At 45.2% G+C, this 21,885-nt stretch overlaps 1 protein-coding gene across 1 annotated transcript in view; it reads right to left on the bottom strand.

Annotated features, from left to right (window-relative positions):
* The window catches only part of CPE (carboxypeptidase E), a 359,008-nt gene that overhangs the window by 149,443 nt on the left and 187,680 nt on the right, over positions 1-21,885 (bottom strand). The window contains exon 2 of the mRNA XM_086962397.1: positions 6,120-6,316. Within this exon, the coding sequence (XP_086818523.1) occupies positions 6,120-6,316 (197 nt within the window). The remainder of the gene's footprint in view (positions 1-6,119; positions 6,317-21,885) is intronic.

Here is a 21,885-nt window from a genome sequence, read left to right as displayed (position 1 = left end):
ATGGGAAGACGTGGCTGCTCTTTCCTATGAGTGCTTTGCACTGGATGCCTGTATTATTCTCCTGGTGGTCGCTACCAAATAGACTTTCATTTGTGTCTACATTGACCTTTTAAAAGCTCCTCCCATTGGAAGGTGAAGCGCGTGGCAATGGGGAATGAGCTGGAATAGGGTGGCATTGTTTTGGTGCTGTTGGCTGCAGAATCAGGGCTGTCTAAAAGTCGTCTCCAGGACAGGGGTTCACTTGACAGATATGGAAACACTGTATAAAAATCAGCTTTGGCCATATCTGCAGATCTGGCTTCAATATACCAAGGCTTATAAACACAGACAGTCACAAATGCTATTTACATGCATTGCACACTTACATGCTGCTTATGACATTAAAGTTTGTCTTATGTCCTTTGCCAATGTTAGGAAAAAAGTAGTAACTAGCATTGGTAAACCAAATAGGTCCCACTGTAGTGACCTATTGGCTTTGTCAAAAAAAATGTTGCCACATAGTGCAGCACCCCAGATGCGGCGCAAAGTGGCTAAAGTTTTTTTTAATACTTTAATGGGGCGCCTTGTATGATTTTGTAGAAGTGCCCGCCACAGCATGTGCTCGCCTACAAAATAATGCAGTTGTTCTTTTTTCTTTTTAGTTACTGATCCGGGTTGGATTGGTAACTAAAAATAAAATAAAAATGCTAACGTGTTTTGTTTCTTTTAAAGCAAGCAGGAGTGGGGGATAATGGAAGCAACATAGAGAAGGACAGTGGAACCAACAAAGCAACAGAGAGAGGGTGTGGCTTAATGGCTAGAGTGGCCAACTTTGAAGCCGAGGAACCAGGTTTGGGTCTTGGCGGGAGGCTAAAGCATCCTGTGATTCTGAAAATACACTTAATCTGCCTGTGCCTAAAACTGAATTTGTCTGTCTGTAATGCAAGTGGTGCTCATGTAAAGCGCTCTGATACCTTCAGGTTGAGTTTGCGCTATATAAAACGGCAAAAATAAATAAATAATGTAAGCGCTTCTAAAAGACAGGTACTAAATTCCCTGGGTGCGTGCACAAATGTCTCTGAGTGTGTTCTTGCATGAGTGAGTGTTTTCTGCAGTGTCCAGCACTGCAGGTATATAGTTTGAAACCCGACAAGCCCTGTATTACCACACTCTGCCCATGAAGCTCATGTGAAAGAGTGCGTTGTAGCTAGTGCAAGGCCACTCTCTCTTCAGTGCAGATCTACTTTCTCAGCAGTGTTTTAACACAATTGTATTTTGTTTTTTTACAGGCTGTTTTAGGTTAATGGAGGGGCTCTGGGAAGGGTAGAGGTGGGCGAACCAACAAATTAACAAGGCAAGCCCAGTCAGAGCCGAAGTAGGAAGTCTGGCTTGGCCTTAAAAGCTCATACATAACTCGAGCCCTGTAAACATTACCATTGAAATAAAAGTGTATTTGTTTCATGTGCAAGCATTTCACCTTGATGCATAAGCTTATATTACAGCATTGAGAGGAGTCTGTGCTCCCACCATGAGGATAATGCCATTAGTGATCTAGGAAACAGATCACTATTCAGGTGTATATCGTATATGGCCTATTTTCATTTCATGAATTAAGCAACATTATATTGAATTAAATCTAACACAAGATGTGATTGTACCACACACATCTGGAACTTGTGCATTTGAATATACTATCATGTGTGCTAACAAAGAAAATGGAGGCTTGGTGAGATAAAATATTTGTCTGCTATCACACAATTTGGTCCAGCGGGGAAGCTGGGATTGATCCCAGAATTTCTGCTATGACATTGTGCAATTCAGCCTCTAGATGGCTTCATCTTTCTTTCTCTCCTGTATTGCAATTGAGGTCACTATTTTGTCTTTATTCTCTGCACATGAGATTAGAGTTTGGTTAGCAGGCACATGCACTATCACAGTTATTTATTTATTTTATTTATTGCATTTATATGGCGCAGCAGCTACCCTGAGGGTTTCCCGACGCCTTGGATCTGACTTTCCCATAAAAAAAGAATGTGGACACCATTGGTTAAATAGCCAGGCTTTCACACCCTTCCGGTATTGGGTGTAACTGGGTTCCAGACGTAGTTTGAGCGGGAGTGAATTCCAGAGGACTGGGGCCAGGTAAGCGAAGGAGCGTCCGCCCAAAGTACCTGTTTAAACCTGGGGACAGCAAATTTGGCCTGATACAAAGACCGAAGGTTTCGAGAGGGTAAGTATTTCTGGGCCAGCTTACATAAATAGGCGGGTGCTTCCCCTGTGTTGATCCTGAACATATAGCATAGTGCTTTGACTTTCACTCTGTTGGCTATCTTCAGCCAATGTAGCTTCTTCATGTTCCGCAACACTCGTGCGCCCAGGGAGATGGAGAAGCAGCCTAGCTGCGGCATTTTGAATGACCTGCAGTCGGTTTATAGTGTCTTTAGTGGCACCTAGGTATAGGATGTTCCCGTAGTCCAGTCTAGAGCCAATTAAGGCCTGCAGTACTGTTCTCTGCACCCCTTCCGGGAGTTGCCATAGTATTTTCCTCAACCATTTAAGGATGGCGAAACAGGTTGAGGCCGTGTTGGCTGTCTGCACATGCATTAACTGTTTGTCGTCAATTATTATCCCAAGGTTGCGTGCAGATTGTACCGCAACCGGGGACGGACCCATTTCTGCCGGCCAGTGAGTGGGACCCCAAAGTTCCTTATGATCACCAAAAATAATAAGCTCAGTCTTTTCCCCGTTCAGTTTTAGTTTTTTGGAATGCATCCAGTCAGTTCAGTTTATTTTTGGCTTGAGATTGCATGAGAGCCTGAAACAGAGCTAGACCCAGGCATCCTAGCTCAAGCTTTCAGCAGCTTGCCCGACTCCAGAAAGAGGTAATCAAACTTTACAGCAGGTAAGGAGCTTTGAGGCAAAGCTCTGCCGCATAGGAGAGGCTGGGTGATTTCTGCTAAGTGGCAATGAGATAAGAGGGTTAACCATAGTTAAACCTTTCCAAAAAATGTTCAGAAAAATATCTTGTGCAATTCATATGTGATCTACGTGTTGCACCACGAGAAGCCCACTTTATTGATACATGTACCCTTTTGTACGTATAAGGGAAATGGAATAATCAAGTATCAACAGGTTTGTCAGGGTAAGATGCTACCGACGCCACCGGATTACAGAGACTTCGCACGGCATTATGCCCATAATTGAGAATCTTAAGAACCACTTACTTTCTACGATGCTGACAGACCTTATCCAACTTCATACGCCCTGAGGAAGCCCCGGGCCGGATGGCCATGTAAGGGGCGAAACACGTGTTGGCTGTTTTTTCTTCTCACCCACTCTGGTGAACAGAGTACGAATAAACCTTCAAATACTTTGAATGCATAATTGGAATTTCTTCCAGGAAAAATCATAGATGAAAAGCATCTTGCCCTGACAAACCTGTTGATTCGTACTTACCTTAGGGGGTTAGGGGTTGCACCCCCTGTCCAGGGCAAGAACAAGAGAAAACGACATGCTACTTTTTTTGGCGAGTAAGGGATTGAGATCTTTCACCCCATCACTCTCTAAAAGAATAATCAAAATATACCAGAAATGCTTTCGTATCATTATGCACATCTGCACACCAATTAAATCTCAATCACATTAAATGTGTGCCCCTTGCCGGATCCCTTTGCGCTGCCTATAGCCCCGCCCCCAAAGCCCCACCCCCTAGTCCACGCCTCAATTTGGTGAGTACCTGCACTTATTTTTTTCCATTTAAAGCACTGGTGATAGTGCATAGCAGGGGCTCAAGAGAGGGGACCTTTGAGAACAAAACACTGACGGGAGACGAGGTTAGTGAATAACTGCACAACAGGTCACGCAGAATTTGCTTAGGCGAGCTACCACTGCAAATGGTTTTCCACGCAACAATCAAGTTAACAACACAGACTCTAGGGGCACCCTTCATTGTCGTGGGAACATATTATTAATCAAAATGACAAAAACAAATGCTTGAGTCGATTTCAACGACGTGAAAGGCAAAACCTCACCAAAACTACACGCCGGAAAGAAATGCGAGGGTAAATTTGGCTTCAACACTCACGAATCAAAGATAACAAGCAGTGAGAAGTAGAACAATTAGAACGGAAAATATCCAACAAAGGGGACATGCTTGGTACAGACCAGGTTGAAAATAATTATTTAGTAAGTAGGTAGAGTAGTATATTTCCATCAAACCACAAGGTGGCGCTACCGCCATACTTTCCACTTCAGTCAACACAAAAACGAATCTGAAGATAAATGCAAATAATTATGAGTGAAAAGATTGCTTTGAAATTTTGGTGTGACATTTCTTTATCCATATGGGGGTGCTGAATCCCTTGCTCCCGCGGTAGTGTGCTACATCTTGCAGGATATGTGGTCAGAAGAATGCTGCTCTTCTTTTGATCCTAGTTTGGAAGTGCTTCCATGTCGTGAGTGATGACACCGTGCGGTTATGGTGTTACAGGGCTCAGCGCTTATCGGTGGATGATTGAAGAGAGGTGAGAAACAGATGCTACGTTTACCGTTTTTAGTATGCTGGCAGCCTAGATCGGTAATGAGAGTCCATATATGGTGTTCATGTATGTTACAGTCCATCTTTTGTGGTTACCGCATAGAGGGCCAGATGTACATAGATTCTGGTTTGCCATTACCTAATAGCGAATTTTTGTGATTCGCTAGTTGGAAATAGAAACAACTGTGTACAACAGTGTGTTTTATACTGTCTGCGATTCCCAGTGGGTCGCAATTGACATAGCTCATTAATATTCATGAGGTAGGTCGCAATTTGGGGCCCATTGGAAATCGCTAAAAACATAGGGATGGTGGTCTGCTGAAGACAACAGACCATGATGTCTGTGTTTGCTTTTAAATACAGCAACTTTATGTTTTTTTAAATGCAGTCCATTTTCCTTAAGGAAAAACTGGATGTGTTTTTAAAAAAAGAAGATGAAAAGTTTTTTTTTTCATTTTTTAAGAGTAGACAGGATCGGTGGGATCACTGCCTGTCATTAAAAAAAGTTTTCGCACCCATTCACAAAGGGGAAGGAGCTCCTTGAGGACCAATTCCAGTTTGCAAATGTGTTACCACCTAATTGATGTAGGCGGTATAATGCAAATGTTTTGCAACTATATTTCAGTCGCAAAACATTCACACATATCACTGCGAGTCGCTATTAGGAAGGGACGCCCTTAACACGACCCTTCCTTATTCTGAATTTCTAATCCATTTTGCGATTTGGTATTAGGTTACTGAATCGCAAAATAGGGTTACTGTAGTGGGCTGGTCCCACATGTTCAGGTGTCAAAAATAGACGCTGTAGACGTGGCCAGGTAAATGTAGATTAAGTTTATTAAGTTCTAGATGAAGTTCCATCAAGCCCCACCAGGAGCAGCCTCCTAGCTGCTCAGCCCATCCTCAACTGACAACACTCATACACCAGGCCCCCAAGCATTCCACTCACACTAACATTCTAACCGGAACACTGACACTGTCTGAGCATATAGATGCAGAGGAGTAAAGGAACATATGTACAACCTGAGGATACTACAGTTTGGTACATAGAAAAAGGCAGTTTTCTGGTTGCAAACAGCCCCATTCTGCGAATCGAGCCATTTGCAACCTGGAAAAATCGATGTACATCTGGCCCTTAGTCATCCATTCTGAGGTCCAATGGACCTGAACAGACATGGGTGAAAGTGGACGGGGCCGGAGAGTGAGACCTACCAGGAATCGGAACAGACTGCATTATGGTAATCTTTTCTGTGAACGTCACTGGGTGATATCAAGGAGCAGTCCTAGGATATTGCTAGCCAGAACCTGCAGGAGTAAAGTAAATTAAAGTGATTTGATGGCAAGCAGTGAACAGCAGGTCTCTTCAGAATAGGGTGACCACCCATAGGTTATGGGGAATAAATGGTTTACCCGGTGGTTTGATGGTAGATGGCAGTGTTCCTGGCCCCAGACCCGTCCAGCCCCCGACAGACAAGAGGATGGGGAAGATGTAAAATGATCTTCTTTCAAGTCTTACTGTACTGTCGTAAACACACTGGTGCATTCCCTTCATATTCTGTTTGTAACTCTAAGTTAATGTACAGAGGTAAAGCGTCTCACTAACCTGTGACGCCGCCTTCTCAAAGCCGTCGGGGTTCAAGGAGGGCATGATGTGGATGCGGGTGCTGTGGATAAGATTGATAATCGTCTGGTTGCCCTTCTGATACTCATTACAGAGGTACTGTGCCAAGAAGATAAGCAGCTCCCTGCCCACCGCCTCGTTCCCATGCATGTTTGCCACATACTTGAATTCGGGTTCACCTGAAAAAACAAACACAACAGCGTGGCATTGGTAGAAGGCAGAGTAAGAGGAAACACAGGTAAACTAGAGGCATAACTTGGGGCTAAATAAGAGAAACAAAAATCCCTGTTAAAAGAAAACAGAGTTCACCCCTTTAAGATATCACATGTTCACACATGTAGAGTAGTTAGATGTGTATTGATTGCAGGCTCAATACAGGCAGTGGGTCGTCGTATCTAGCTCCTTCATGGTCAGTGGCGTCTGAATAACTGCTCAACAGAGCATTTTACATTCTAATAACTTACTCAAAATTGCACAATAGTGTTCTACAATACAGTTTTCAGTAGGGTCAACATTTTCCGTAAGAAATAATACACAAATCATTGGCAAAGAGGCGACACTGGAGGAACACAAATCAGAAAAATCAAGATGAGAATCATGGGAAGACGAGTATAGGCACCTCTTGGGCTCCTGTTTTTTTTGTCCATTGGCAACGTGTTGCCAACCACATCAATCCAAGTAAATATTACTGCTCTGGGCAGTCACACATCATTTGATGAAACTAGTTACCAGCAGCGGCTCCTTCATTATGGTGAAGGAGTGTCGCCCCACTGCCAGCAGATGCAAACTTGAAAAATAAAATGATAACACAAGTTTTTTTCATCATTTTATTTTTCTTCTCGGAGCCGAGTGTTGGGGGCGGGTCCATCCTCATGCCAGCATTGCAGCAAGCACGGTGGGGGAGAGGTGGGCGCTGCTGCAAGTGCTTATGTCGGATTGGTCGGCTGTTTTAGGAAGGCCAAACTGACATGCGCACTGATATCTCTCCAACACGAGCTGCGTCGCCGGGTGGAGAACAGCAGGCACAGGCTTGCAGCCCCCGTCGGAGTGCAAAACCAGCCGGCTCAGGCCAATCCCAGCGCTTCTCTCATGCTGGGTAATAAAGAGACATGTAGAGCACACTGTGTGATGGAACATCTACTTGTGTTTGAAAGTGTCCCAAAAGGTGACATTCGATCTTCTCTTTACCTTAGTTTTAAGCTCAATCCACACATGTCACAACAAGTGAATGGTGATTCGCTATTGCTGCTGGAGAAGTGTGGCTCAGGGGTTAGAGGCGGCAGACCCGGAAGCTGAGATCGGCCCTGGATCAGGGTTCAATTCCCCGCCTCGACGGGGCTTGGGCTCAATAATTCCACGGACTCGATAATTCTCGCTCCGGTGCCTACTCGACTCACGGGTTCACACTCTGCGACTCTGGGCAATAGCTTGCTTAATCTCCACAACGGCCCCTCGTGGCGGGATGCCTGGCTTTCACATTGTGGATACCCTGCCGGGGTTATCTCACAGGGGAATACCAGGACGGGTTCCCTAAGCAAGCGCTTATATACCTGCGACGTGGGTGATTTGCGCTATATAAATACATGTACATTTACATTTACATCAGCTGGTCCTCTTGCGCTACACTTAGAATTGCCGAGGTCATGCCTAGCAAAGCCACACACTTGCATTCCCGGTACCGAGATATGTGAAAGTGACAGCCTCGCCCTGGTAATAGGTTCCTCTGGAGTGTAAAAAACTAATTAAAATAGAGGGAAAGGTTTAAGGTTGGGAGTGTTTAACCTCTTCGGTGCCCATGACAAGACCAGCTCGTCATGAGTCACAGTGGAGCTGTGTTCATGACGAGCTGGTCTCGTCATAACGGCTCCACTCTGCCCACGCGCGATTGATTCCACGCCTGTGCGGGCAAATTAATCAGTGGGCGAGGTCGTGACGAGACCAACTCGTCATGAGCAAAGCTCCACCGTGACTCATGACGAGCTGGTCTCGTCACGATCAACGCGGCGCCGCGCTCACCCACCCACCACCACACCCCCGCACCGTGGGGGAATTACCCCCACAGGGATGGGGTTAAAATACATGTGATTGACGAAATTATTCACAATTAAAATTAAACTGCGACTATAGAATTGCACCAAGCGAGAGAACTACAAGGCTACTTTCCTCAATTATTTGCGTATCTTGGTTGAAATCTTGAGGTTATCTAGCGACGACGACGTCATATATAGTTCACATGTGGATTACAGCAACCCTAAAACAATTATTTATGGTTCATTTCTTCATATGGGTCCCAGTTCAAAAATGTATCACATTTGCAGGGCTTATACGTCCAATTACGTGTGTTTGTTACAAATCAATACGGCTACATGCATAATTCATTATTGACTAAGGCGGGTACCGGGCTGTGACCCGTGGTGACCTATGGATTTATCGATTTTGATCAACTGCGATCGCATGGGTCATGTTTTAAGTATGACACGAGCACCTCCAGTAAGAGCGGCGTCTCATTAACATCAACCATAGCGTCAGCGCGGTAGGAGCTGGTGGGGGATGGGTTGGTGTTGGGGGGGGGGGTCGCAGAGCTGCCAATAAACGTTCTTTTCTTTTCAGATTAAGCTGGCGAGCCTTGGCACCAACACTGAGGAGGAAGTATGCAAATGAACGTGAGATGCGTCTGTGGTAACAGGTGGCAGCGAGGAGTCTGAGGTGTCCCCGTGAGTGCCTGCCTTGGTACAATCCCGCTCGGTGGTGAATTACATGATTTCTTTCATATCAAGGGCGCCCTTGTACCTCGTTGTTAGCCTTGCGCTACACGCATGCGAAAATGTGCTGGGATTAGTAAAAAGTTCTCTCTGGGAACCCAAGGTCTGGGAGTCATGGTGGGCAGTGGAAATGGGATGAAATTACGAGGGGCCGAGTCAAGAAAAGGAAAGGCTGACAGTCAATTTATTTGTTTATTTTTTTTAAAGTTCTGCAGCAAAGGGCTCCAATATTTTTACTTTAGACTATCTCCTGGGGTTGCGACACCTTCTTCAGATATCTTTGTGCACCCAGTCATTTTCAGGAGATAATAATGATACTAGTAACACCGTTCTCGGGGTTAATGCATTTGTTGGAGACCGCTGTGTTTTGTTCAGTCGCCGTTTTCACCCAAAGTAGCACAGGGGGTTAATATGCCTGATGCAAAGGAAAAATATGTAACATGCAGATCACAGATTTCTATTTTATGTCGGTCGGTGAGTGCGTTAATGCTTTTGATGCAGATACCCTTTTGTTACTTGCAGTTTATAATTTGCAATCCTTCTAATATAACACAGCGAGTTATAAACCCACACCAAGGAGCTTCATCAAAGTGCAAGGCATGGGTATTGAACCTTTTTGTTTTTTTTTCACTCAATCGTTATTCTGTGGTTACTAATATGGTTCTCTTGGGTAGTAAAACATTCTTAATAGGAGAGACAACTTCAACCACTGCATTACATTTTAAATCCTTACTTGTGTTTCTCCCAACAATGCACTCTTAACATATAATGTCCACCAGTATGGACGAAATGTGACTCCTATTTTGTGTCCTTCATTGTCTTATGTAACCTTTCTTGTAGATTGATTTTCACACATGTATGCTTTATTGCCTTGGTAGAATGATATGTGTCACGTATATCACACAGAGATACTATGGTAAGAAGAGCAGCTCTATAAAAGAAAAAAAATAGCAGGTGCTGCTTGTGAGAAGTTGGCCTGATATGCAGTGCTCACTATTCTAGTGATCACTATGCATCAGTCCAAACGACCCTTATGGTGATTGGTTGTAAGTCAACCTTAGACCAGCTATCCTAGTAGCGTGGATACGAGCAGTCTTCGGGCTAAACTCTAGAGGGCGTGTTAAGCCAGCTGTTATACCATCACATACCCCTTGAACACCAAGTGAAAGGACACCACACAAGTGTTATGAAAGTAAACAGTGTATTTATTTAGAATCACAACAGCCCTGTACTCTTTATGAGGACAGGGTACTAAGCACACAACGAAACTCTTTGGAAAATACTTCAAGTGCACAATCAATACAAGTGCCCGAGGGCACGGAAAGTTTAGTGGTCTCGGGCGGACCCGATAAGGCAAGTCGGAAGCGATAGGGACTCGGGACCCTTAAATAAGGCGGCTATGCGGGCACTGAAATGCCGAAGTTACCTAGCCCAAGGGCTGCGGCTGCACAAGTCTTTACAGACGTCGGGAGTCCTCGCTGACGAGCCAGGAGCCAGAAGGAAGGAGTTGCTGGCCGGCGACCAGTGGAGATAGTTCGTAGAGATCCAAGCCTGGATCAGAGATGGATGACACCTGAAAGCAGAGGGGACCAAGTTCGTAACGACTAGCCAGTAGTCAGAGGGTACCAGGAGGGCCCCGGATGATCGTCACCTCGACTAGGTGAGTGGGCGACGCTAGGCTCTGCAGTCTCACGGACCAGGAGGCGTTGTCGGCGACCGGAATGGAGGTGCGAGCTGTCCCACGAAGGTTGATGCTGTCGGCGTCGCTGGGCCCAGGATTGGGGCAACAAGCCTTGGCAAATTCAGGGCCACGTGGTGGGCCTGAAATGGCGTCGTGAGTGGACCAGGAGGGTCCGGAGTGCTCCTCTCTCAGAAGGGAGCAAAGGCCAGTCTGGAGCAACCAGACCAGCAGCGTTGGTTGTCGGATGTCGTCAAGAAGGTCACAAGCCAGCGGCTAGTAACCAGACAACGGGTTGAGCGGCAAGAGCAGAAGGGCCCCACGCAGATCGTGGAGATGCTGGGAGGCTGCACTTCGGTGCTGGAGCTGCTCAGGGTCGGGGCTTCTCGGACCCAAAAGCACTCACCAGAGGATCCCTCGGCGGTCGTTCTGGTTTAAGAAAGCGGGCAGGTTTTGATGATGGCCGGTCCCTCGAGGTCTCGTCGCACCCACGGATCTCAGCTGAGCTGACGATGCGGGTAGAGGTCAGAGGTGCCAGGGAAGCCGGTTCTCGTCGAGCTGGGCAGTCGGATTCCTGAGGAAGGACTTGCAGCAAACCGCAGAGTTCTTAGATGGTGCCTGCGGATGCAGGGTGACTACTCCTTAGCCACAAGGGAGAAATCTTGAGAAGAAGTCGAGAGTTCCTTTCGTAGAAAGTATTCTTGATTCAAAGATGATCTAATTTGGAAGGGTCCCCGCTCCTGCCTTTATCCTAAAGAAAGGTGTGGGTACGTGACTAGGTCCTGCCCTAGGGGTGGGACCAGGAAGGGGGGTAGTTACACCCCTCTCCCCTGCCGGACTTTCCCCAGGTCAGGGGCTGGGCGCCCCTGGAACTGGTTCTAGCCGGCAGATGCGTAGTGAGCACCGGGGTGCCACTCCGCAGTCACCTTCTTGTAAAGCCCTGCCTACCCAGGATACACAAAACCCTGTCTGGGATGGTGCGAACACCGCCCCGGCCAGGAAACCCTTTGTCCAATCTCTCCTCGCTGGAAGGACTCCCAGCAGCAGGAGGTCAGACTCGTGTCTGTGGTGGCAGCATCCATTTTGTGGAGCTGAGGCTTCAGTTAACTTTAACCGGGGTTCACAGTTACGTAAGTGTCGTGTCCCTCTAGAAGGGCGGAATGCTAACCTCGTCGCCAGCATTGGTGAGGGGTCAGCATCCCGATCCGTATGACACCTTACTCGACATGTCTTGATACCGCGATACCGAAGTTATCGATATGGTACGCGTTATCATGGAACAGCCATTGGGTCTTGGTTCCGCAAGCTGCAACCGGGCTCGGCTCGTGCCAGAGCCCAATTCACACGATTCCACGCACTCTGCCTTCAGGATTGTCAAGGCCTGCCATAGGAGTGACTGATAGGAAATCGGGTGTCCATTTTAGGGTTAGATATAGGTATACTATATCTAAAGCAACGGGCGAGTACGCCACGTTGCCCCAGCTGTCGCGCAGCCAGTTGTGTCAGATTTAGATGGCCATCCAGGGGTGGCATAATACATGCTTCAGCCCCTGGTAGGCCCTGGGTACACCGATGCCCCGAGTTACAGGGTCTGACAAGGTGGCCCAGTTCCAATTGGCTAATGCACCTAAGGTACACACATCAATTTAGCGAGAGAACAGCTAGGCTGTGGGTCTGATTGGCAGGGCCACAGCCAGAGAAAGTCGTAAACCAGTGAAACAAAAGCAAAAAATCTGGGTGATCATAGGATTGCAGACCCTACTCTCCTACACTGCTCAGATCTCTATTTGGGTAATTATTCATATAGACAGTGACATCTGATATTCTTAAAGCACTTGCATATTTCTTACATATAAGGGATGAATAAAAATAAAAATCTGCCTCCAAATCACAGTTTCTCTGAAGTACTCATGAAGTGATATATTTCATTGCAATGGTATCTATGTATTAGGCTCTGTATAGCTTCCAGCCAGGATGATACTAGAACAAAAGAAGGGTTTCTGGTCCTTTAAATCAGACCTTTGTGTTGGGCCCAGCTGAAGGTGAAAATAAGAAAGTCCTCTCACTGGCTGCACTTTGCTGCTGATAATAGGAAGGTGACAATATGCAGACACCGATAAATGTGTCCTGGTGTCAGCAAATTAGAAGAACAAAATCAGCATATTTCAGTGCAGCCAGTCCGGATCCAGGTTACAGCTCAATAAAAGCTACAGGGTTCAGAATCCGACTAGATCCTCCTCATTTCCCGCACTGAACTCACCAAAAATGTAATTATTTAGACCATATAAGTAAATATTTTGGAAAAGATGTTCTATGCTACATACCAACCATCACAAACTTCAAATGCATTAATACACACGAGTATGTATGAATGTCAAATATTTATATGAATGTGAATAATATTTCATCTTCCTTTCATAATACACATCATTCATCACTCAAGCATACAATAAAGCGTGGTGAAAATGCCCGCTTCCATAGCATGGGTATTCTCAAAATATTTAAATCAGTTTACATACAATACTTATAAAACTAGCTGCCCACTGTATTTTGGCCAAATTTCTGAGTTACTCTGATCTTCATCGGGAGAAGTTTCAGAATTAGTTAAAACTTGTATTTCTCATCTATCCGCAGTGTCCTTAGGTGAGTGAGAACTGTTTTTATTCATCCTATGAGGATATAGTCAAGACTGGAAATTCCAGTTAAGCATAGGCTGGGAAATGATTGACCTACTCTTAACTTATAGGTTTGTAAATTCGCTTTTAAGACTATCCAGGAGTGTGTTGAAAATCTTCCCCTCACAGTTGAAACAATCCAGTCTGGAGCTTGGGGTAAATGTAAACATTTTCTATATTATAATGCTTTTTAAATGGGAGGGAGTATTCCAGCAAGAATCCAAAGCAAAAGATTTGATGTTTATTCAGATCATTGGAATACTTGACGTAAACCTTTTTAGAGAGTGAAGAGCGCAAGCCACTAACTGTGACTTGGGTAAGTGGATTTCCTTCAATACAATAAGCTTTTACTGGCAGCTAACAGCAAGGAGTTTATTCTGTGCTTGCTTCTTACTAAGCTACATATTTCTCAAAGTCTTTGTAATATTTAACTACATCAGCTTATGGGGAAAAAATCCACAATCTTGCGGAAAGCTCCCTTCTAATGTAATTTAGGAATAATTTAGTGCTGATCTCACTTCCACAATTGTTCTTAAATTGTACTTGGATGTGAGCTTTAATATCCTGCGTCAGGTGGTAAAGGCATCCTAATGCAAACAGAGATCGAGAGCAACAAGTAGAGGGGGGAGAAGCAAAGAGAGGAGAGAAGAGTATGGGAGGAGACTATGAAAATGCAGAATAGACAGTGCTTAATAATGTTTTTTCACCTGTTTGTAAGTGATCTCAATTTGGAATATAAGATTAGGTAGTCAGCTGTTTTTGGGGTTGAGGGTCACATTAGGTTGTACCTTTCCCTCATGTATTGAAGCTGGGACCTGCTAAGTTAAGGAATATTTGGCTATGTTTTGCACTACTGCCTACTATGTGTATACAATAAGATTCTCATATGTGCATTTAATTTCAGTGTATACGAGCCCCTGAGAATACCAAGTGAGCTTTTGCAGGTGCATGACATGACAAATGTCTGGAGAGTGTGAGTGGCAAGTCGCATGGTATTCTTGGGTGTTTGGGAAACAGGAATTACATATGCATTATTCCTGGACTTTGAAGGTATAAAGGGGTTTATATATACATCAGGAAGTGTTAATGTGTACAAGAAAGGAAGGTGTATGCAAGTGATACAGATAGATAGTAAGTGGACTAAGACTGCATTGATAGAGAGGTGCAAATGCAGGTATGGGAGCTGCAAAGGTTGCTGAAAACGAAGGCTGATGTTCATTGACAAAGGAATTGGTGGTGGTGGGACAATAGTGGTGCTGAGATATTGGTTGTGGTCGTTCAGTGGTGTCATTGGTGTTGCTATTGGTAGGGGTATGGTGTAAGTAGCCTTGTATCGGAGGTATTGGTATTACTAGTACCGGTGGTGGCATTAGTAGTGCTGGTGGTGATATTGTGGTATCAGTGGTGGTATCGATGTTGAGGGTACCGGTGGAAGTGGTGGTGGTATTTGTGATGTGGCGTTAGTATTCGTCATGTTGGTATGGTGCAGTGGTGGTGATGGTGTTAGTGCCAAGTGTTGGTATTGTGGGAGTTGTCGTATTGTTTTTTAGTGGTGGTATTCACATTGATGGTATTGGAGGTGAGAGTGGCCTGGTACTGGTGGTGAAGGTATTATTTGTGGTGGTGGTGCCACTGAAGATATGGGTGATTGTGGTGTTGGATTTTTATTGATGGTTGTATCCTTGGCAGTGGTGCTGGTCGTGGTATTCGTATTGGCAGTGGTACCAATGGCGGATATTTTGGTGATAGTGGAGTGGTACTGGTGGTGGTGGTATTCTTGACTGGTGTTGGATAAGTGGTGGTATTGTGACAGTGTCATTGGTGGTATGGGCAGTGGTATTAAGATTGGTGGTATTTGTGGCTGCCGTGGTGGTATTGCTGTTGGTGTGGTAGTGGTATTGGTGGTGGTATTGGTGATGAAAGTGATACTTTGGAGAATTTAGTGGCTGTATTATTGGTTGTGGTATAGATGGGATGTTGGTATGAGTGATGGTGGTTGTATTGGCGCCATTGGTGATGATGTAGCCGGTGGTACTGGTGGAGGCATTTTTATTGATGGTATTGTTGATAGTGGTATTGGTAATAATATTGAGTCTATGGGATAAAAATCTGCATACAACCACTGTGATTGTTAAGTCACTTTTTAGATACAACCTAGTCCCTTGTGCATGGCAATGCAACCACTCTGTAACAGGTAGATTGATTCACCAAACACCCAGCAGAATTTTTGTTAACAAATGTCTGACACACAGCTAAAGATGCCTACAGCCAGGCCTCAAAATCTGTACTTGGTATTTGTGAATGTTAGAATTCCTACCCTAAAGAATGTTGAACTTAGGGACATATTTACAAGAAACTGGCAGAGCGATGAGTTATACCAAAATTGGTAACTCCATGCTCCGACAGTTTCAAAACTCAGGGATGTTCTGTATTCACAGAAATGCAGCACAATCCTGCGTTAGCCCTAGTGCTGGTGCTGCGCAGTCACCCTTGCACCTTTTAGCTAGGGCGCCTTCGCTGCAGTGGCAATTATGTGTGAGAAGGGACACCTTCTTGAATATAAACAATCAATGCAGGTGGCTTTCTCTGTCTATGTGTGCTGTAGAATGCAGCGCACAAGGAAAGAGCAAAATACAAGGAGAAATAAAATATTCCTCATTAAATCGCCTGCTTAGGACCAGGTTTTCCTTGGCAGTATTTTGGCGCTGCCTCATACCTTGTAAATACGGGGCAGTGTCAAAAAGCAATGGGTGCCCATTGCAACACCCATTGCACGCCTCTTTCACGCTCAGTGCTGCATGAATAATGGCATTATTTACAAGGTGGCAATAAGCCACGTTATGCCGCTTAACCCCACCTTGTAAATAAGGCAAAGGAGTTAATGCCACCAGAACGTTGGAAAAAGTGATGTTCTAGTGGAGTTAACTCCTTGTAACTATATGCCCCTTAGTGTGCATTTAGTGTGCTCACAGTAGAGGGTTATAACCCACCCCTGACTGTGCCAGGAATTGTCTTTTTTTAATTGACATTTTTTTGTAGTTTAGTTGAATAGCCTTTTTATATTGGTTTGTGGTGTCTGGTTGATTGGTTTATTGCCTTAGAGAAATTCAGTGAGATACTTTGACATCCAAATGGTATTTGGAACTCTAATAAATGATAACCAGAGCTGGTCTACCCTTGTGAAAAACACAGAAAGTCCACAATAGGTTAGAGGCTTTGAAAGGTAGGTGGGGTCTGCCTGACAATTGACAAACTCACACTCTGTACTGCCCCTTCTGCCTCTCATTTCACCTCTACAGTGTTATATGTTTAAAAAGAATATTAAAATGTTTTCTTTTTATGTGAAAGACAAGTCATCTGTCATGTTCGGCTTTGTCCAACAATGCCACCATTCATTTATGACAGCAAAACATATGCTGATTTTGTATGATTTGTTACAGAAAAAATGACATCAGTGCAATAAATATCATTATCTACCTCTTCTTACTCCACCTGGACGAAAGATGAAGAAAGCATCAAGCACAGGGTACAGTGCACTAAAAGAGTGTACTTCCATAAACCTCTCTAACACGTTTATAGACAACGTGCCTGGGGTGTGAATGCTCAGCCAACCAAGGTGAGGCGTGCCAAAAGTGCAAAGGCTCAACAAGTGTCTTTTTTTTTTGCAGAATATTATGTAGCTCGAACATGACTCAAAGGTATCAGGTATCAGAGCGCTTTACATGAGCGTTACACAAGGACACATTCATTTTTATCAGGCACGGGGAGATTAAGTGATTTGCCCAGAATCACAGGATGTTGAGCATCATTGCCGAGAATCAAACCTGGTTCCCAAGCTTCGAGGTGGACCGCCCTAGCCGTTCGGCCACATCCTCTCCTCTTTTCTACAAACACCTACTCAGTGCCACTTAGTACTTCTATGAGGTAGAAATAAAGTGCAGAGTTAGTTCTAAAGTGCAAGTGTTATAGCTACGTGTTAAGTCCCGCCTCCATAATGTGACATAGAAAAGGGATGAGATGCAATATTAAATCGAAGGTGCAGGTGATAAAACGTCGTTTCAAATTACCAGCGTGGATGATGCCTTATTGGAAGTTGTCCCAGAGTACTGGCAGTGAATGGCATACCAGCATTTCAAGTCAGTTTGATGAGTTGTTTAAACTTAGATGTATACTTTAGCCTCATTTTAAGTTTCCGGTGAACCTTCAGGTGCTGGCTTCATAGCCATCAATAACCAGCTCCATCTGTCACCACTGCCCCATGCTGTGTTATTTATCCTGGGTATCCTGTGTGTATTACCATTCTTTACATTTGACAGATGCACTTTTATGTTATCCTCCCATTTAGGTGGAGTGGAATGTGTTATGCCCTTTAATATGCCCCTTTGTTATTCCAAGCAGATCCTCTAGGGCTGAAGGTGCCTTAAGTAGTTGACAGCAGACGCAATACTATATGAATACAGCATGTACACAGTTCTATGACGCCCATAAGGCCTAGTCCTCGTTACAAACTGGTAAGTAAACATATGTGCACTCTGTGTGCGGTTCTTGGAAGGAGCACTGCCTGCCTCAGGCATTCACTGATATACCTATAGCTATAGCGTAAAGGAACTATGGTCATATTTATGACGTAGCTGGCTGCTCAGCATTATTTGTTTACATGTTCTGCTGTAGGGGCTTTTCTTCCTATGTAAAGAAATTCTGCCCACTCTCATGAATTTCTTCACTGAAATGGTCACAGTGGCATGGTTCTTGTGATATCCCGTCCGCCTCTTCACTTTTCTCCCTACGAGATGTACATGGGTTTATATTTGTTATCAACTACACCCATTTAGCTTAACTACCTGTGTTTAAACACATGATTCTATAGAGCATCTCCTTGCCCAAAAGGGTGTAATTTCTGAAATTATGTTTCCTTAGTCTTCATTACTTGATTTTGCTTGTGAGGAAGTGTCACTCATAGTTGTTGAAATGTCACTCATAATTAAGTTGAAATTATGAAAATGTCACACATAGCAATCCTCATCTTTGTGGCTCATTGTTCGCGGCCGGTAGGCTTCTTTCGTTCCTAGTTTCTGACTGCTGATGGTGTTTTAATCCCCTTTGCCAGGACTGGCCGAACATTTCAGAAGAAACAGACCGCAAGAAGAGGGCTGAAGTGACAAGCGGCGCAAAAAGAAGGCTTAAGACAGCGTTCAAAGTAAAGGAACGAAGAAGCGTTATTCCAACATATCACACAGGTGTTATTTGGCACCCTTAGTCCTACATGAATACATCCCCGCCCTGATGAAAACCTTTGAAAGAATTATTCCTTTCGGTCCCACATACTGAAGGTCGAAACGCGTTGGCTCCCACCCGAGAGAGGTTCAGTGCAACCGACAGTACATTGCTTGCACCACATGAGGGGTGCCCTGTAACAAAAACGGCCCGAGGGGCCCAAAACAAGTCCCACCCTTGCGGCGCACCGGGGGATTGCCCGGTGCCCGCAACGGCTAGTCCAGGCCTGCTCCGATCCGTTCACGGCTCACCGCAGCAGCTCAGTAAAGCGCAACACCCAATCCAGAGTAAGAAAGTCTCACTCTTCACGCCGAGTGGTGTTAGAAGTGTGAGAATGCTAGTATGTCAAGGGTGTGAGAGTGCTGTTACTGGTGGAGGATTGTGAGTGTTGTTGGTAGTATGTGGCTACTAGTCTGTGGCGAGCATGAGAGTGCTTCTGTAAGTATGTGACTACTCTTCTGATGGCTGTAGAACTGCTTTCAGTAGTGCAAGATATCTGGTAGGCAAGGGGTGTAATCATGCTTCTGGTAGTGAGTGTCTCATATTCTTTGAGAGGTATGCGAGTGCTCCAAAGAGTGCAACTACTGATGCGTGAAGGGAATGAGAATGCTGTCAGTATTTGTAATTTTAGGTTTGCACCCATAGTTTTCATTGATGCCTGTGCTGAAGACATGCTGCACACACCTATTTAAAGACAGACAAGTCAATGTTGCAGTAATTGTTCTAAGAGCATTACTATTCCTCCACCTGTGCGCCTCAATAATCTGTGTTCCTTAGTAAGGGCGCTCAATGTATGTACTTTCAATAAACCTTGCTTAGTAGCTGCTTGCAGGTCATCATCACCCAGTAATCCCTACATGGATCACTGACAACACACTGTATGCACAGACTGATAGATTTGCTGCCTTCACTAAGCATCGGTGATACCAGGGCCGGCTTTAGGGCAGTGCGACTGGTGCGGCTGCACTGGGTGCTGACCTCTGGAGGGGCATTGACTTCAGGGGGAGTGCTGTGTTTGGCAATAATTTATGATTGGAGAGATGAGGGACACTTTTCCTCTGTGGTAGTGAGAGAAACCAAGGAGCCAGGCATGGTGTGTGGGGGCGCCAAAAATGGTTGTCGCACCGGGCGCCACCAGCGCTAAAGCCGGTGATACACGTGAATAGAGTCTCAGCCCCTCTATCTGCAATCATTCATGCTCACACACACTCACCCACTGCTCGGGGACTGCCTGTAGCCTCACATGAACAGTAATGAAGCAATTTCCAGCAGCTGCTCTCCATGTCTGATGCTAATCCCAGTGCATCAACCCCAAAGCTACTATAGCTGAGTTGGTGTGTACATATAGTGTGCATGTGCAGCAAAGTTCCCTTCACATGCAGTATGTGGTAAACTGATCTTGATGGGAGAAGCTGGTTCGCAACCAGGCTGGATCCCTATTTTGCACATAAGCTGAAGAGCTCGCAATCATGCATTCACCAAAAGGCGGCATACTCTGTTATTAGTCGAACTAGCAAAGCACTGCTCTCTTCATTTAGTGGGACGGAATGGGTCAGGTCTGCAGAAAGCAATACAGTGCTCAAAACAACACTAATATGACCATCACTTGCACAGACTGGAGGAGAGCATCACAGTGGCCCAGTGCTTGTTTACTGCAGCTTACACCATCCACCAGTCCTCTTCGTAGTGCGGCACTGCATTACATTTGTAATGGCAACCATCTTAGAATTAGGGAATTCCCAACAACTCATGGCAATCGATCAAGCTGATGCTAGCACAAGTGGCATGCCATGGCTTTTTATTTCAGCAGCTCCCAGCATGACAGCAGTTTATGCTTGTGATGCCACAGCAGAGATATCTGAGGAAGATGGACAATAGCAAGGCTGGTTTCTTCTGGGGCAGTTTACTTGGGGATGTGAACTCTAGTTCAAGGTGTCTAGGGGCAATCAGGGATTACTGGGCATCAGTAGTGATAATTGGACTCCTACCTCTCATGCCCTCATACCACATTCCTGGAACCAAGCCACATATAAAGAATGACCGTTTAGCTCTTGACATTCAGGGTAGCAAGACACAGCGGTCAAAGACTTACTCAGGGAGGTGGTTTAGTGTTCAAACTCAGAACTCCCAAAAGCACAAAATAATACTCAATTCATCATTGTCCATCCAGTCCTTACTTTTAAAAAGAAAAAAACAATGTAATTATGTTAGTCCTGGCATCTCTGTCTTGTTGCCTCTACCACCTCTGTATTTGACTGTATGTTGAGCTTCGTTTTTGCTGGTTTTGCTGCTGTTCAGTGCCAAAGTGCAAGTGCTCTCTGTGTAAATTGTGATTGTGATTGTAATCCATGATTGGCATATTTGATTGACTGGTAAGTCCCTAGTAAAGAGCACTGTGTGCACCCAGGGCCGGTAAAATCAAATGCTACCAGGGGAATTGCAGCACTGATTGTGCCACCCACATGAGTAACCTTGCAACCATGTCTCAGGTCCACCACTACAGTGTCTGCAAGTGCAGTTTTAAACTGCCATGTCGCACGGGCAAGTGCACCCTCTTGCCAGGCCCCACCCTTCCGTTTTACCAGTAGCGGCTCCGGGAGGGAGTGCCGCTGAATTTCATTGAGCGTGCTGCTTCGCTAAATGCGATGCAGCACGTGCAATGACATTTTTTTTAATTTATTTGTATACTTACCTCCGTTCCGCCATAATCAGGAGTTTACTACCCCCCACCCTGCCCCTCCCCTGCCCTGCGTCACTGCCCGGCAGCACTCCCTCCAGGAGCCGCTCTGCCTTTTACTACGTGTAAGGTACCCCTAAGGTAGGCCCACGGAAATCCCATGGTCAGGGTGCAGTGTATGTGAAAGGTAGGACATGTACTGATGTGTTTGACATGTTCTGAAAGTGAAATATTGACACATTTTTTCACTATTGAAAGGCCTATTTCTCCCCTAGGTTATAATTGGAGCTGCCTTGTAACATCTTATAAGTGTAGCTTCCAATTGGGAAGAGGTGGAGATATGGGGGCAGATTTACAAGCCCCGTACGACACTTTTGCACCGCCGTTGCATCACTTCTGTGATGCAGAGGCGGCGTAAAGACAGCGCCATGCTGTGGGGTATTTATAACAGAGACTTTCCTTTGAAGTATGGGTATAGGTATTGGACCCCTGACCCCACATTTTTGGAACACTTCTGGTCAAGAGGAAACTCTACCAAGCGGAAGAGCTGGAGTGCTGTATGGAGGAGTACTGCCCCTTTGCAGTGTTGCTTTTCTGGGTTGGCCTGCAGTGATGGCTTCTGTCTTGGAGAGAACAAAGCCTGGACTTTGCTTTGGTATCCTGCTTAAGAAGATTCTCCAAG

Source organism: Lissotriton vulgaris, chromosome 3_1, assembly GCF_964263255.1.
Source record: "Lissotriton vulgaris chromosome 3_1, aLisVul1.2, whole genome shotgun sequence".
In the NCBI taxonomy this organism is placed as follows: domain Eukaryota; kingdom Metazoa; phylum Chordata; class Amphibia; order Caudata; family Salamandridae; genus Lissotriton; species Lissotriton vulgaris.
This window is presented reverse-complemented; position numbering and strand designations above follow the sequence as displayed.